Below are 18144 nucleotides of genomic sequence, written 5' to 3'. Positions count from 1 at the left end.
AGCCAGATAGCTTAGCTTCATGTAAAGACTGGAAACAGTGTTAAAAGTTAGTGTGGTAACAATATCTATCTAACACCAACTCAAAGACTCACTAATGAACACAATACTTAGCAGTTCATCTTGTTTGTTAGATCTCCAGTTTCACAAGGGCTTGAGTAACAGAAAATGTACCTATTTACCTTCTATATCAGGCCACACATCAACTTTAAGAGAGTGTTTTTGTTTTGCTGTGTTCTCTTTTACCCTTTCAGATTCTCCTAAAATGTCTCTGTTTTTATTGTCAGCAGCTCCCCTGACGACCACAGTCTCTCCGAGCACCAGCGTTCCTCCCCAGTGTCCGGGAAACCAGGTGAAGCTGGAGAACGCCTGCAACTGTCCATCTGGCATGGTGAAGGACGGAGACAACTGTAGCTGCCCGGTGGGCTTCACTCCGGAGGGGATCGCAGGGTGTAAAGGTGAGGAGAGGTAGAACGAGAGTTTAACTGAAGGTGATGTATAATTTACCAGTTGTGCATTCAATTCGGGAAGTAATTGTAATTAAAGTTTACAAATGAGGTCACTGAAAAATGGCCAGCAGTCTCTGCTCTGCATTTTGATATGGTTGACTTAATTATGGATAAATGTGAAGATTATTTTCATGATTATTTTACATAACAGGACAGTCAATATACAAGGTGATGTCTTTCAACCCAAATATAATCAAATGAAAATGAACCCCAAAAAAGATAGAAACTCCCTCTGGAGGATTTTAGCCTTCACAGACCATTTACATGCATTAAACCCTATAAACCCTATAACACACTACAGGGAAGGGAAAAAGCACAATGGGGCCCCTCTGACAATAAATCTATAATGAAAATAGTTGAAAAATATTCTGTCAATTAACTCTATTTTTAAATATTTAGAGCTGGTTTCTGCAGGAATAAAACACAGTCAAACAAAAAACAACATCCATGTGAAACTGAATATTTCTTTAATGCCAGGAAAAGTCTTCAGGACTCAAGACAGCCCAAACTTATCTGACTATAATCTATATGTACAAAAAATGGACTCGATTTACGAAATTGTATCCATGGACACACCTCATGTAGCACCTATTTTTATGCTCAGTTGCTCACAGCGATATCAGTTAAATGCAACACTTTATCTTCTCTCTGCTGGACAGATGTTGACGAGTGTGAAGCTGACGGGCCAGGACCATGTGGTCTCAACGCCGGCTGCACTAACACACCCGGCTCCTACTCCTGTAGCTGTCTCCGTGGTTACCTCATGGGTGCTGGAGGGTGCCAGGGTTCGTCATTTTCTGTGTGTGTGTGTGTGTGTGCGTTATGTCTCATCAAAATTATACTGACTGGCTGACTAAAGATTATTAGATGGTAATGATCTGTGTAAATGTGTGTGTGTGTGTGTGTGTGTGTGTGTGTGTGTGTGTGTGTGTGTGTGTGTGTGTGTGTGTGTGTGTGTGTGTGTGTGTGTGTGTGTGTGTGTGTATGTGTGGGTGTGTGTGTGTGTGTGAGAGAGAAATGCAAAGAATATATGGGTGTGAGTGCATGTTGAATGTTGTTTATCTGTACATTATCAGCCCTACGAAGGATGTTTAATGCATGTGTGCTGTACGTGTGTTACAGATATAGACGAGTGTGCTCTGGCTGCAGTGACGGGCCTGCAGGCGTGTCAGAGCAATGCTGAATGCCGAAACACACCCGGCTCCTTCACCTGCTCGTGTCCTGCAGGATATGTAATGGCTCTAAATGGACGAAGCTGTGTAGGTGAGGCGAGCGTTAATGTTATGTGCTGTGTGGCTGTATGATGTGGAAGTATAATGGGTAAATGTTCAGGAGCACGTTATGTACTGTAGGATTTTCTCTTATTTTCCATATTGTCTGACAGCATGGGATCCAGCATCAACATCTACCTTCACACACATTACATCCCTATTCAATTAGACCCAGAAGATAACGAATTACTAGCCTGTCAGGGAGTATCACAATGCAAAAAATAGTTTTAAGGTGAAGGTAAACCTTAAATTAGTTTTAAGGTAGGTTGGTAAATCTGGTGTTATGGTTTCTCTACATCTGGATGAGGCTGATGTCCAGATTCAATCGGGTGTTTCTAATATCCCACTTGAGTTAACCGAGACTTAATAACCAAGTTAACATTCAGACCATAGAGCCTCTTTCCAGAAATAACTAAAGTCAAAGATGAAAACAGAGTAATTATGAGCATGGTAGATGCTTGATAGTTAATGAACCATCTCAGCCTTCTCCATAAAGACCTGTCAAACAATATATTTGAGCTAAACTGTTCTTGTAAAAGGACAAATAGGGACACAGGATATCAGTTTCATGCTTTATATGTTAGATTGTATTGAACCTGTCAAATAACTGCATTCAATTCTTGTATTTGTACCCTGGGGAAGCAGTGAGAGGTTAAATGTCTACCTCAAGGAGTCTTTGACAGGTTATTGGGTGTTATTATATTTTACTTCCAAGCCGTACTGTATAATCCATACGAGGGTGTAGTAGAGTGTAAGCTTCCTATTACAGTTCTTGTCCACATTCTTTCAGATGTGGATGAGTGCAGCTTCGAGGAGCAGTGTCGCCGTGAGCTGGGTAACGTGTGTGTGAACACTCCCGGCAGCTTTATGTGCCGGTGCCGGTCGGGATTCAGAGCCGAGGCCCCCGCCTGCGTTGGTAAGCCTGGTGTTAAGGTTTCCCCACGCCTGGATGAGCCGGATGTCCAGATCTAATCGGGTGTTTCTAATATTTCACTTGAGTTAACCCAGACTTAATAACTTCTGCTGACTGGAAGGCTTTGCAGGAGAGGAGAGCTGTAATCCCCTGCTTTGCTGCTTGTCTGGGTTGTTATTACTTTTGGTTTTTCTCTTTTGCTCTTTCACCTTTTCTTTAATTCTTTATTTCCCCTCTTGTCCTCTAAAATCCTCCCAATGCTCTGTTTGCTTCCTTTTCCTTTTTACATCTTGTTTTGTTTTCTCGTGACCCCTTTGCACCCCTGTCTCAGGTCCTGTGTGTCCAGACTACAACTTGTGTCAAGGTATGATGCGCTTTCAATGCTTTCAAAGGGCCAGTGTGTAGTATTTAAAGGGATATAATATCACACATGGAATGTAATGTTCATGGATATGTTTTCATTCGAGTATAATCACCTGAAAATAAGAGACACGTTTCTGTTTCCTTAAAATATCAAATCTATCCCTCCTATGATGTCTAAACTAGTGCAAAAACTAGACTTATCGACCGTGTAGACTTGGACAACAGGCGTAGTAGAACCAGGAGGGCACACAAGGAAAATCAAGAACCAGACGGAGACAGGAAACCAGGAACAGTGACAAATCGAACTGCACCAGGGAAACATTGACCACGAACCGACAGAGAACACAAGGAAAGGCAGACTTATAAATACACATGAGTTATCACAAAGAGAGGACATGGAAAAACACTAAGGTAGCAGGTGAGACAAGGACAAATTGCATTTCAAAACAAAACAGGAAACAAAATAGCACCAGATCATGACATGAAGACCACCATAGGTCTTCCAAACACTTCTAAAGCTGCAGTAATGCTCGTAGTGCTCCTAAAGTACTGTTATGGTAAGGTGTCACTGCATTACCTAATCGAGGCAGGGGTGTGCGGAAGGGTATTTAGGAGGTTGCAATCTGCACTTTTTCCTACACTCACTGTCCCTTCATCCGGCTCCTGGCTTTTTTGTGTTTAAATTGTTATGGTTACAACCAAAACATAAGCACGTTTAAAGTGTTAGGAAAAGTCAATCTTTAGAAAGAGTTTCCATTAATATCTTGTTATTTCTACCCATGTTTTAGACTTTGTTTTAAAGTAATGCATGTAAAGTTGGACAGAGGGAAAGGGAAGTACTGTCCTATTGATACAAACTCTCCCCGTAGTGCTGCAGAAACAAGATTTATGAGTGGGGATTCTAGTGGGGTTTGGTGACCTGAAAATGATTGAGTTATATAAGGGTGGATTGCGCAACAGTTATGTCAGAGCAAAAGTGAATGTAAAATGTAGATACTTGGTTTATGTAGCATTCTCTTCCCGTGTCCCAGATGTGGACGAATGCACGGAGACTCCTGCGGTGTGTGATGGTCAGGGTGTGTGTGAGAACACGCTTGGGAGCTACAAGTGTGTTTGTCGACCGGGTTACCGGGGAAACGGCACACACTGCGAAGGTAAGTAGTTAGTGCTGACGTCCGTCCACGGGAAATCAGTTTCCTGTAGACGGGGTCAGTCTCCATGTGTGCCCGTGTTTTAATGCCTGCTGTTATGTCTCTCATCAAAATTATACTGACTGGCTGACTAAAGATTATTAGATGGTAATGATCTGTGTGTGTGTGTGTGTGTGTGTGTGTGTGTGTGTGTGTGTGTGTGTGTGTGTGTGTGTGTGTGTGTGTGTGTGTGTGTGTGTGTGTGTGTGTGTGTCCTTGCAGATAAGAATGAGTGTGCATTAGGTGATCACGGGTGTGACATCAACGCGCGCTGTGGCAACATCATCGGCTCTTATTTCTGCCAGTGCTACCAGGGCTTCAACGGAGATGGCCACTCTTGTTTCGGTGGGTAAGCAGTGTGTGTCTCGACCACATGTTCTTGCCTCTCGTGGTTCACAGTAACCGAAAGTGATACTTGTGTCACGCAACTTGCGTGTGCCAGCAGCACTTGGGCACACAGCAGTCTCCAGATACGAGTCCTTCAGGATTGTCCTTCTTTGCAGACATTGATGAGTGTGCTCTGAACAACGGCCACTGCCAACACAACTGCTCCAATCAACCGGGAGATTTCAGCTGCCAGTGTGCCTCAGGCTACCAGCTGCAGCAGGATGGACTCACCTGCACAGGTAAATCACAGCGCAGGAGTCAGGTATTGACCCATTCGCACCTGTATTTTGATGAAGGGAATAGTTCAACATTTTGCATCCCAATGATAGCATTACCCCCGCTGAGTAAGTATTAATAGCATTCATTGTATTGTTAACAAAAAGTTAGAAAACTTGATTAATTAGGGCCACACGAAGAAGGAGTTTGAATCATGAGAAAATAATGGGACATTTTGAAAAGCGAACTTCAGAAAAAAAGTTTGACTGCAGAATTTTTAGGGAAAAAGTGATAATTTTGAAGAAATAGTTGGAAATTCAAAAAAGTCGAAATTTAGAAAAAAAAGTCAGAATTTTTAGGGAAAAGTTATAATATTTAAAAAAAATAATCATACATTTTTAAAAGTCGACATTTAGAAAAAGTTCACGAAACCTGAAAAGAAGTCAGATCTTTTAGGAAAAAAGTGATAATTTTTAAGAAATATTTAGAAATTCCAAAAAGTCAAAATTTTGAAAAATAAATCAGAAGATTGAAAATAAAGTAGAAAGGAAAAAAAAAATGTTGAGACAGTGTGATTTAAAAAAAAGAGGATTAGGGCCACATGAAGAAGGAGTTTGAATATTGAGAAAATAATGGGACATTTTTAAAAGTCGAAATTAGAAAAAGTGACACTTGATCCAAACAAGCTGGCTCTTATTATCAAGTCTTCCTTTGAAATCCCACTCACCTGGCCCTCCAAGCTTTGTTAAACAAGTTCTAAAAAAATAAAGAAGTGTTTGATTGCAGTCAGAATGAGCCTTTACAATATTTGGAGTCGTGTTGTGCCAAGAGCTAACTAAATGTTTCCCATCCTATAGATGTGGATGAGTGTTTGGCAGTGAACGGGACCTGTGATCACATTTGCATGAACACTCAGGGATCTTTCCAGTGCTCCTGCAGGCCCGGATACCAGCTGCACATCGACAACCACACCTGCGTGGGTCAGTCACTCACCAACACTTCCTACTGTTTACCTAATCATTACAGGCATTTAAACAGGCTGATTTGCCAGCATGCTGAAGAGTAGAAACCTGCCATGAATATGCTATCTAATGTTCTGTGTGTGTCTGTATAAGTGTATCTCGTAATGGCACATAGTGGAGCGTTAGTGAGATGAGAAAGTGAGACTCAGAACTGAAATATGGGTGTTCAAAAATGATGTTTACCTTGTGTCTCTCTGTGTGTTTCTGTGTGTGTGTGTCTGTGCTCAGACATAGATGAATGTAAGCTCCAGAGTGGAGGCTGCTCTCACACCTGCTCCAACTCTGTAGGAGGACACATCTGCCACTGCCCTGCTCCCCTGCTGCTGCACAGCGACGACCACACCTGCATCAGTACGTTTCCCATTACAGTGTTAACATCACATTATGTTGCATTTTATTTAAATATGAATTGCAACTACTTAACATGTCAAATCTCATCAAATAGCAAATCAAACTGCTTACGTTTTAGTTTTCCATGATTGCACTGTAGCCCATAAATCACAGCTTTAAAGAAATGTCTTCTCCTGTCAATCATTCACTCTTTAGGACTAATTATCGGATCATTAATAATGGTGTAGGTAGTTTAAATAGTTGTTTAAAAAGGCTGCAAACAATAGCTTTAACTTATTATTTGCAGCGACTGTTTGTTTGTAAGAATACTTCTTTGGTGTGGTCTGTCATTTTTTAATTTGACTATTTTCATTATTGATTAATTTGCGAAGAAATATTATTAAAAGAAATTGCATTTTCACAGTTCAAAAAACCTGCTTTAAAAATGACTGATTAATTAATTTCACTATTAATTGACAAATCAATTTGTTAAGCTCTGCGCAAGACATTATTATAAGCTGTAAATATTTGGTAATTGATGTTTTACCTGTACAGATGTTACGTCATGCAAGCTGAGAAACGGTGGCTGTGATCACATATGTGGCGTGAGAGCTGAGGGTCAGGTGCGGTGCAGCTGCAGAGCCGGCTGGAAGCTGGGCGACGACCAGAGGAGCTGTGTGGGTGAGATACATTTTCTGTCTTTAACGCCACCTTTGTTTTTAAATTGCTCTGATGACCTGGTACGCTTTTGATTAAGCATATTTCATCCCAGAAATTAAGCTGTTTCAACGTCATTTAAAAAGGATTTGGGGAACAGGTAACGCTATTTCATTTCAGGACTTTTCTTTTATTTCAAGTATTTATGTTAAAAAACTCAGCTCAGTCAGACAACTCATGTGTTTCATTCATATGTTTATTAGAAGCAGTATATAGTTTGAGTTTGGCGTCTAGGCTCGGGCCTCATCACTCCACGTAATAACATAGAACATTGAGTGATGATTAGATAACTATCCCCCGAGCCTACAGGGGGAATCTGGGGAGGAAGCTGGGGTGGGGCAGGCGAGCATCACCAACGTGAACGCAGCAGCATCAGCAGCAGCAGCAGCAGCAGCAGCAGCAGCAGCAGCAGCAGCGTGGAAACAGCAGTAACAGCAGCAGCAGCAGCAGCAGCATGGAACAGCACCAGCAGCAGCAGCAGTAGCAGCAGCAGCAGCAGGGAACAGCAGTAGTAGCAGCGTGGAAACAGCAGTAGTAGCAGCGTGGAAACAGCAGTAGTAGCAGCAGCAGCGTGAAACAGCAGTAGTAGCAGCGTGGAAACAGCAGTAGTAGCAGCAGCAGCAGCAGCAGCAGCGTGGAAACAGCAGTAGTAGCAGCAGCAGTATTATTTATTTATTTAGTTGGTAGGGACAGTGCTCATTGATTAACAGACAAATTGCTGTGAATAAGCCAGAGTTAGCTGCTGTGCTAATTTCCATCTCTTGTCCCTAGCCAGATCTTAAAAGGCACCCTAAGATATAAAAATACATAAACTGATAACAAATAAAACCATAATTAAAAAGACATAAACACACCTTCAAACAGACACAGACAATGCACGCCTCTCACTACACCCTCCACATAAAAATGACAGTAGGTTACAGTATGAATAAAGAAAGGAGGGAAAGAGAAGAATAACATTACATGGCTTTAAGCATTTGGTATGTGGTTACAGATATGATGTTCCCTAATCCAAAATTTAAGTTTGCTTTTGAAAGTTTTAAGGCTGTTACACTCCCTTAATTCATTGGGCAGACTATTCCAATAATTAAAATGAGCGAGGCAGAGGTAGGCAGATCTGAAAGCTTAAATAGAGCGCCAGATTAGGAGACTATGTTTGGTTGGTTGCAAGTGTGATGCGGGGCGTTATGTGCGAATGTATCATTGGTGCTCGAGTTGACTGCTTAAACCCCATATGATGAAACAGCCATAGAAAGATCCCCAGAGGCTCATTTGCAAATGTTTATTGCTGTGCAGTCCTGCAGATGAAAACAGTTGAGAGTTGAAAAGGTTTAAATGGCTGCACTCAGCTTCTCTTTTATTTTGTTTGTGGCAGCCTGATAATTAAAAGAAACTGTATCTGTGTTAAACCGACATGCGGAAATCTGATAAATGCCCTAATGACTCTGAAGTTTAGCTGCAGCCAAGATTCATGTGTGATAAACTTGTGTGCAAACAGCTGTGTGACTGAGCCATACAGGAAATGAACAGACTGTATAATACTGAATCCTGTTTGACGTTCTGCCTTCTGTCATAAGATGTGAACGAGTGCGGGGACTTCACAAACGGAGGCTGTGAGCAGCTCTGTGTGAACCATCCTGGTGCGTTTTACTGCAGCTGCAGAGAGGGCTACAAGGTGCAAACAGACGAGCTTACCAAGTGCCAGCGTGAGTCGAACATCAGTAGCCTATAACAGTTTACAAAATGTGCAAAAATGTTTGAGATCCACCCAAATTTGGATGAGTGTTGGCAGTATAGGGCAGTGTAATAAAAAAAACATCATATGATGCTTTAAAAAATATATATACAAAGAGATTTGTGGTAAATAATCAGGAGTAATGTGGATATAATGACATCAATTTACTGTATTGTACTTTTGCAATATTAAGATATCCAAAATCTAAGATGATTTGTAGTCTCATATCACAATATCAACACAATACAGATATATTTCCCAGCCCTACAACAGTATTTGCGAAAGAAACTGCTTTACTCTCTTGTTTTGTAAGGATTTAAATGGTATAATATGCTCTTTAACCTCCCCATCCATTACAGCTGTGTGTAACCCTCAGTGTCAGAACTCTGGAGTGTGTGTGGCTCCAAACAGCTGCGACTGTCCCCCAGGCTACCCTGGACTGGGCTGCTCAGGTACAAAACTGTTCAACATGGAAAACATTTATGTAGTTGTATATTTTTATTTATTTGCCGTTGCTGTGACAAATGGACTCGTGTTGATGGTGTTTTTCAGCCATGTGCTCCCCACCCTGTGCCCATGGAGGAACCTGTATGCGCTGGAACAAATGTCTGTGTCCTCCTGGCTGGACGGGAGCAGGCTGTCACACAGGTACATCACCTCTGACAGTGGAGTACATATAAAAGCACATCACCTACATTCAACCTCCTGCCAAACAAGTGTAAAGCTGCCATGGAAAGCTCTATATATTGAGCTGGGACTCCCTGAAGCTGGGCTGGCTCGTCCCCCCTACACCCAGGAGCCATTTAGTTAATCCTTCCTCTGAATGGCAACTTTCTCCCATATAGTAATAACTCTTATGGCCAGAGGGGGGAGACAAAGGTTCTGCAATCCAGCTTTTATGCAAACTGCATCACTTGTATACAAGAAAGCACTCCAGAGTCTACAAACAAGCTGGGATAGAGGCTATACTAAGTAAAGAAAGCAAAATGCAATAAAACAAATAATCCTGTTGTGTAAAAAGTTAAAAGTTTCTCACACTTCAATCGTCTTTCTCTCAGCGGTGTGTGAGCTGCCCTGTGCTAATGGAGGTCGCTGTGTGGGGCCTGAAACCTGCCAGTGTCCCTCTGACTACACTGGCCCCCAGTGCCTCCTGCGTGAGTAGCAAAACCACAAACACATCTGGCTTACAGTTCCAGCGATCATGCAGGTCTAATAAAATATGTGTTGTACCAGGATGGAAAAACAAATCAAGTTTAGACGACGCAGCGTCACGCTAAACAGTATTTTCCTGACATAACACTTCTATCTCTACGTTTGTGTGTGTGTGTGTGTGTGTGTGTGTGTGTGTGTGTGTGTGTGTGTGTGTGTGTGTGTGTGTGTGTGTGTTTTGCAGCCCTGTGCAGTCCGGCCTGCAGAAATGGAGGAAGATGTGTGGATGTCAACAAGTGCACGTGTGTTGGCGGATGGCAAGGAGCTCGCTGCCAAATAGGTGACGTTACACTCACTCATAGTGTCTATTCCATTGTAAGCCTTTTTAAATACAGGCTCTATGTTTTACCCGTGTTTAAACACAGTGAAACCAGTAAAGCAATAACAATATCAATGTCAATCCATCTTCAACAGAATGAGAAGTGTTCCCTCATTGTCTGTTCCTGCAGAATAGAAAGTGCTTTGAGTAAATGAGACCATATGACTTCTACTACGACTTCTTTGATGAGGTGTTGTATTTGTTCTCAGCTCCTGTTGCCTTTTACAAACCAAGTTTAATTCTCTTCCCTCAGGAGCCAGGTTTTTACCTCCCAGGAGTAGCCACTATAGGAGGTTTCATTATTCCTTCTGAAATTGGGCTTTTGTGGTTAGCAGTTTTCAGTTTACCTGGTTTCTAATGATGTATCTCTTTGCTGCCTGCAGATTTTCTTTGGGGTTATAAAGTTAGCTTTAACCTGTGTTCCTTTTTTGCCTTTAGTGTTAGTATTACTCTTGTTTCCATCGATGCACTTATCTGTATTATCATCATTAACTTTGGTCTGTGTTCTTCAAAGAGCTAACACAAGTTAATTAACACAAAGTAAACTAGGGACACTTTTGAGAAGCGATTAAAAAGCAAAAGCAAAATGCTATTTGTTTTTGTAATTGATCTCCAGTAATCTTTCGCTTTTAACTGTTCCACTATCAACATCTGAAATTATTTGGCTGATAAAATGACGATGAAAATAGTGGGTTTAAGTCCTGGTCACATGTAGACACAGCCAAAAAAACAAGCAGTCAGTGTGCCGTCCAGTTTGTCTTGGCCACCGATCCAGGTCACTGTTTGCTTGTACTATAGGTCATGACATCAGTTTCCCATGCTTCAATATCAGTAAAAGATGCTCCATTAAATCTAAATGCATGTTTTGCTTTTCTGTGTCCCTCAGAGCCTGTTCATTGTCACAAACCATGCAAAAACCGTGGAGTGTGTGTCGGCCTCAACAGGTGCCGCTGCCTCGAAGGATATACTGGAGTTCACTGTGAAACGGGTTAGTGTGTGTGTGTGTGTGTGTGTGTTTGTGTTGTGTGTGCATGCGTGGGTGCGTGTGTGCATGTGTGTGTGAAAAAGGTACTTTTCTTCTTTGCCTTCACCGTGTGTTAAGACTCTTGCTGTGTGGTGTGTTTACAGCGCTGACGATCCCCTGTGTGCCACCCTGCCGACACGGGGCCACATGCAGTCCTCACAACACCTGCACCTGTCCAGAGGGAACTGCAGGTCTGCGCTGCGAGAAGCTGTGAGTATCAACAACAACAACAACAGGAAGAAACACAAATAACACCACGATTTATTAATGTGTGATCTGTTTGCTGCTCAACACTGATCGGCCTTTTCAGTACGTTGTTTTTACTCAGGCACATTATATCATCAGTGTGCAGACTTCTCATTTTCTACAAATTGAATGAATGTGGGCACATTGAGAAATGTCATATGACTCATGTTATGATAATGACTTTCTATATCCCGAATGTGCGTTTGTGTCTGTTTGTGTCCTAGGACGTGCCCTGTGGTCACCACGGTGGTCAGTATGACTCGAGCCGTAAGAAAGGCGTTCAGGGAGAGTTACGTGGACCGCTGTGGACCCCTGGGGGTTCAGCTTTGCACTAAATACAGGTTTCTTACCTATTAATGGTTACTTATGACATCCTGTACTGTAGATATCGGTTAGGAAGGTGAATAATTATTTATGTCAGGATAAAACATTATTGCTTTAGCAAATAGCCTTTGTTGACCATCATTTTACAGGGTTCCTTGTATGCCTTTTGAGGTTTTCCCTTTCTTATAGTGTGTTTCGTGCATGTAAATGGTCTGCAAAGGCTACAATCGCAAAGTTCCCCCCTGTCCTGGAATGCTTCCATTGGACTCATCTGTTTACTTTCATAACATAGTGACATCACTATGTAACACTTTGCGCTTCAATTGGCCAGCGCTCATATGATACGTGATAGGCTAAGAGGCACGGTAGATCTGACATGTCCCAGGAGAGACACAAAATACAAATATGAGCCTGGAAATGAGCATAATATTTCCTCCTTAAAAGAAGTAAAGGTGAATTTAGATACGTGTATATTTAAAAGAATAATGAATGCTTTGTGGTTGTCTTTCCAGGATGAACCAGGCTCGTGTGTACGTGCAGGCCTACAGGGTGGGCTACAAAACACAGTGTCCAGCGAGGAAGGGCTGATGAGCCAAGTTGTATAAGCAGACAACATTTTGGGTAACAAACAAAAACAGAAATGGGTGAGAGGGTGTTGTGACTTCTCTGAATTTATTTAATCTGTATGTTCACCACTATATTTAATATGTTTTACAATTCATGAAAAAATATGTATAAGTTTATACAATGTGCAATGGATTCATTATTTGTGTGTGGCAGCTGAAAGTAATAAACCTTCCTACAAAACGGTGTCAATATTCATAACACTTTTTACAGTCGGATTGTCAATCATTGTCAAATAATAATAAGGACTGTCCGTGTGATACTGTAATCAAATCAGGAATATTTCCAATAAACTGAAACAAACATCCATTTTCTGAGTAGAATAGCTAAATACTCACTACATACGTTCTTTATCTACTTCTGTTGATTATTTACGGCTCGAACGGACGTAACAGAACTGCAGTGTGGCTGATTTTTTTATTCTTATCACTGTGTTGTCCTGATATCTGCCCTCTTACCTAGCTCCCAGTTTAGTGTTCTTGTTTAGCCTGCATTGCATTTATTCAAAACTTGTGTAAAAGGCCTCCACATTGTATACAGATGTTACGATAAAACATCACAAAATGTCTTAAAGATGTACCAGGTTATAAAAAGTCAGAATATTACGTCATATTATATATATTTTTGCGTGCCTCTGTGAAACCCCAAGGGGAAACAAGGCACAATTAACAATAAAGACATGCAGACCCACAACAATACTTAATTCCTTTCCTCGTACAAAAATAAAGACCTTGATTTAAAAATATAACATAAGAAATTGAAGAGTTTCTAAGGATCACCAGAGACCCTGACTCCCTGATTATACTGTAAGCCAACACTTCCCTTCTCCACCTAACCTGATAAGCACCAAATGGCAGACAAACGACTAAGCAACCTACTTGTGATTTAGCAAGCGAAAGAGCCATATGATTTAAAGCGAGTTGTTAGAGACAAAAGCAGAGTATAAAGGGAGTATGTCGCACTACCAACACATGCTAATATAGCTGTAATTCTGCTGGACGTTCATTGTAAATAGGAAACATCTAGCCTAACATTAGCAATGACATCATCGCTGTCATCCTTTCTGCTCCAAAAAATATTTATGAATGAATATTTTCAAATATTTCTGGAGATTGTGTTTATGCTTGATGAGGTGTATCACTCTGCACGTAAAGTGGCGCAGATTTCGAACGGTTGGGGCGAGAGGGAGATGCTGAAACGGGCCTTGAGCATAACCTCTACACCCGGAGGCATGGAGAAGGTGAAGCGCTGCATGAGGGAGGTGAAGAAGAGGAAGAGCTCCATCCTCGCCAGGTTCTCCCCGAGACACACACGCTTACCTGCGGCAAAACACACAACAACAATCAGACATGACAATGCCAGGACATAGGTATAGCGCTTTGTATCATCTCACCACCTTTACCTAAGATGAGATGAGGAATTCCAGTGTATCCAAGTCAACCACTGATCACACGAACTGCAGGTTATCTGTGCCATCCCATCTATGATATTGGAAATGTGAAAAGCTACTCACCCATAGAGAATGGGATGAAAGCAGCCTTCTTCACAAACTTCCCCTCCTTGTTCAGAAAGTGTCCTGGGTTGAAGGTGTTGGGCGTCTCCCACTCATTCTTGTCAAACATCACCGAGGTCAGGTTGGGGATTATTACAGTTCCCTGATGATTGGAACGATAATGATAATTAATGAGGATGCAACGTGATTGTTAAGTTTGCGTGAATATAGAATTAAGAGAACTGGCCTTTGGGATTGTGTAGCCTCCCAGCTGAAAGTCCCTGTTGGTTAAATGAGGCAGGCTAAGAGGTACTATGTTGCCCATTCTCTGGATTTCGTGTATGACGGCGTCAGTGTAGGGCATGTTTGCACGATCTTCCATGGACGGCTCTCTGGACTGTCCAATCACTCTGTCTATCTCAGCCTGGACCTTCTCTGAGCAACAGGAGCGTCAATGAGAGAACAATTAATGAGTCTCTGTTTTGATTGACTCACTAATGAAACGTTTAATGACTTCATGTGTGAGCTCCTACCCTGAATTTCGGTGTATTTGGCCATGTAGAGCACACCCCAGCGCAGGGTGGTGGATGTGGTCTCGGTGCCAGCTCCGAACAGGTCAAACGAACACATCACCAGGTTTCCTTCATCGAAACAAGCGTCTGGCTCATCATCCCTCTTGTCCTGATGCTGAACATTTGGAAAATGCACTTGTGATGGCAATTTAAAAGTAGAGTTTACATTAAAAAAAATGTGTGTGGGGGAAGGCAGGGAAATAAATGGATTATTAAACAGGTGTTGATTACCTGATTGTCATTACATCAAGAGAGCCCATTTTATAATAGCTTTTATACTATTGTTTTCAATATTATATCATATATCATTACATTATTTCTCTTACTATGTTCATGTTAGTATCATTATATACCAAAGCAAATTCAATGATAAGTAAACTGAATATTGACTCGGCTCTAATTCTTATTTTATGCTCTTTTTCCCTCAAGAATATGTGTGAAACTTCCTAAATTACGAAACAAAGAGTATTTTTTATGTTTGATTAATCATTTGGTTTGTAAAATGTCTGAAAATATTGGCAAAATCAGCCTTAAGGAAACACCAAAATGTGTGTTTATAATCATATAAGGCAAACAATATATATAAATTAAGCAAGCACTTGGTTGATTTGCTTGTAGTTTGTACACTAACCTTCTGAATCTCACTCAGGTAACAGTCGATGAAGTCTCGGGGTTCAGAGGGGTTCCAGTCTTCCCTGTGCGCATCCATTTCTGTTTTCATCAAGTCCATTAGACCACGATAAATTTGTTGAAGAGAGTGGTGTGGCCCCGGCAAACGCCTCATCAGCACAGGAAAGGAGTTGTACAGCTGTGGATATTATTATCACAGAGTGTAAATAAGACCTAAAGCACATTTATATCAAAGAGCAAATACTCGTGACGTGGTACAATCAAAGAGTGTTCAGATGCAGGAACAAGACCAGTACACAGCATTAAGATTTCAATAGCTTTGAAAGGCTGTACCTGTGCCCAAACCGAGCCCTCAATCTGGACCCCTTTGTCCAACAACGTAATCAACTGCAGGAACTTCTTATCCTTGTAGTCAAAGCGATGACCGAAGATCAGGGAGCAGATGATGTTGGAGACGGCGTTGTTCATTAAAAAATGCAGATTGAAGGGTTTACCTGGACAGTTGATCAAACATATCAAAAATAAATGAGGAGACAGATCAGTAATGGGCTTTATGTATTCACAATACCTTTAGAGCTTTGTGCACTTTACCTTTATGACTAGCGAGTTCTTTGGACATGTACTTAAATTCCTCCAGTATGGACGATTCGAGTGATCTCTTGCCAACGCCAAAGTATTTGAGAGTGGAGAGGGCAAACCGCCTTTGCTGCTTCCACGAATAACCATTAGCAAAAATAACACCTGATGACAAAATGATGATTTATATAAAAAATAAACGCAGAAATGCAGCTTGTGACAAAAATGAGTTCACAGAAGATGAAAGAAGTAGGTGTAAAAGTAAAATGCAAATATAACAAAGAACTCAACTTTCAATCAATTTGCAATAAAAGCACATCAAATGAATAATCAAGATTCTGCAGGTCACTATTCTTTCCACAACATGAGTATAATATCTACAATCTTCTGTATGCAGCCCCCAAGAGATGGAGTAGGTAATGTTCCAACAACAAGTGAGGAAAAGTACCTTACCTAGATCAGGTATCACATCAGTATGGATTGGAAATGAAGGGCGGTCAGACAAGTGGTCTGATTTGCTGAGACCCTCCTGCAAAGTGCTGAGACCGTTCAACACCACCGTCCATTCAGGTCCCATCTTCAGGCTGTACACATTCCCATAGGTCTCTGCCAACTGTGGCGAGGAAAACACAAGAGGGTTTTTTATTTGTTGTATACGGTTAATTTTAGTAATAAATTCAGCAGTTTTATATTGACAAGTCTTGATTTTTTTAAATAGCATCTTTATAGCTTCCTTCTCATAATGACTGTATTGCACTGGCCAAGTGGGACACAGCTGTAGGCCTATTGAATTATTGGGTTTTAAACCGCCTCATATGATATGAATACTTTTATAACAATCTGCATAATTTAATTGAGAGCTTTTTTTATTCGGCAGCTTCCACGTCATATCTCCTTATCCGCCCTCAAGCTTCACTCGACGAGAGGGTCATAGGCCTTTCATTGGATTTCAGTCAAACTTTTATTCATATATCTTCAACAAAAATATGTTTCAACAGCAAACTTCTGAATCTTCATACAAATATTCATCTGAAATACAAGGCAGACTAAAACACCATAAAATACGTGTGTCCTTCTTGTTTGGTGAAGTAATACAATGCTGCATTGAATGTCACATGCCGTGGAAGCTATTGAAATGATTGAATAGTTTATAAAAAATACTAAATACTAAAATATAATAAAGACAAATGTACCTTAATTGTCCATCGTAGTAAAATCTTGAATGGATTTGGAAGCATTATAGAAGCCATTGAAAAATTAACTGAAATATTGTTGTAAAAAATAATCAAATAAGTTACTGATATAATGATCGACCTAAGCAGATTTATTTTTATTAATATGATCAATTCAGCATGAAGGTCTTGAAAATAACATTGTTTTTCTGTCATTATTCGGTCATTTGTTGATGGTCCTTCAGTGCGTCTGTGAAACTAAAATGGAAGACCGGAGTGAAAGTCTGTCAAAATAACTTATCTAAAAACAACAACAACTAAAGGTTAATGACTGATCTTAATGATCGTATTCTTCCTCTGCAATATGAAGACAAACAGATGCACTATCGCAGTCGTACCTTGGTTATGTCGTTGTGGAGATTTTTGAAGTCAAGAGACAGAATATTCCCCACAAGAGGAAGAGCCCAGGGTCCTGGAGGAAAATTGCTGGGCCGACGGGACCTCAAACACCCTGCCACCAGCAGGAGGACCAGGGTGAAGAGGAGCAGACTGCGGCAGTCCAGCCCCAGACACACGGAGAAAACAGAGGTGACACCCATCCTCACAACAAACTGCCTCGGGATCCACTCGGGTGTTTTGTTCGCTTCGGGGTTTTATCAGAGAGACATAAGGCAGGCTACACTTCTTTAGAGTTGAGGACTGGGCTGCGAGTGGCTGTTTGATTCCTGGCCAAAAAAGGCGTTGCCATTTGAGGTGAACCACAGGTACTATGTTCCTCCAACATAACACTTTGAAAGCACATTTGAGCAGAGGTGGGAGAAGTGCTCAGATCATGTACTTAAGTAAAAGTAGAAGAAGCATAACATGGAAAATCCTCAAAATTGAATTAAGTACAGTACTTGAATCTACTGAGTTACTTCCCACCTCTCCATTTGACCAGTAATGGAAACAAGTATTCAAGTCTTTTACTTAAGATTCAAAATACTCTGTCCGAAAATATTTATCAGTGGTTTATATTTTGTTTTAGCCAATAATCTCTATCAGTAAGTAACTAAGGCTGTCGAATAAATGTCAAATGCTTTTAAAATGGAGTGGAGTAAAATTATACAGTAGCATACATGGAAAATACTCGAGTAGAAGTACCTCAAAATTGTACTTAAGCAAAGTACTTGAGTAAATGTACTCTATTTAATTCCACCAATGCATTTGACACACCTTTTTTGACATCACGATAGGATTTAATAAAGAGCTTCTTGAAAAAACTCCAGTGACCTTTAATCATTGTAAATGTAATAGTTATGTAATC

The 18144-nt window shown here is 40.9% G+C and overlaps 2 protein-coding genes across 2 annotated transcripts; one reads left to right on the top strand and one right to left on the bottom strand.

The window, feature by feature from the left end:
- Positions 1 to 307: 307 nt before the first annotated feature.
- Positions 308 to 13219, top strand: si:ch211-221n20.8 (uncharacterized protein LOC100034409 homolog). The gene is made up of 19 exons (XM_063890852.1): positions 308 to 455; positions 1166 to 1291; positions 1629 to 1769; positions 2568 to 2693; positions 4085 to 4207; positions 4466 to 4588; positions 4747 to 4869; positions 5704 to 5826; positions 6097 to 6219; positions 6754 to 6879; positions 8493 to 8621; positions 9010 to 9102; positions 9203 to 9298; positions 9709 to 9804; positions 10044 to 10139; positions 11065 to 11166; positions 11307 to 11412; positions 11673 to 11789; positions 12285 to 13219. The coding sequence occupies exons 1-19, from the start codon at positions 386 to 388 to the stop codon at positions 12358 to 12360; spliced, it is 2115 nt and encodes a 704-aa protein (XP_063746922.1). The 5' UTR covers positions 308 to 385; the 3' UTR covers positions 12361 to 13219.
- On the bottom strand, positions 12428 to 17553 carry LOC134869319 (cytochrome P450 2J4-like). Its single transcript, XM_063890847.1, has 9 exons — positions 17237 to 17553; positions 16120 to 16279; positions 15682 to 15831; positions 15424 to 15584; positions 15092 to 15268; positions 14422 to 14575; positions 14136 to 14323; positions 13910 to 14051; positions 12428 to 13715 (listed from the first exon to the last, which is right to left on the bottom strand). Exons 1-9 carry the CDS (start codon positions 17435 to 17437, stop codon positions 13534 to 13536), a joined length of 1515 nt encoding a protein of 504 aa, XP_063746917.1. The 5' UTR covers positions 17438 to 17553; the 3' UTR covers positions 12428 to 13533.
- Positions 17554 to 18144: the final 591 nt, after the last annotated feature.

This window comes from Eleginops maclovinus, chromosome 9 (genome assembly GCF_036324505.1).
Source record: "Eleginops maclovinus isolate JMC-PN-2008 ecotype Puerto Natales chromosome 9, JC_Emac_rtc_rv5, whole genome shotgun sequence".
Lineage (NCBI taxonomy): Eukaryota > Metazoa > Chordata > Actinopteri > Perciformes > Eleginopidae > Eleginops > Eleginops maclovinus.
Note: the sequence above shows the minus strand (reverse complement) of the source record. Positions and strands in the feature narration are given on the sequence as shown.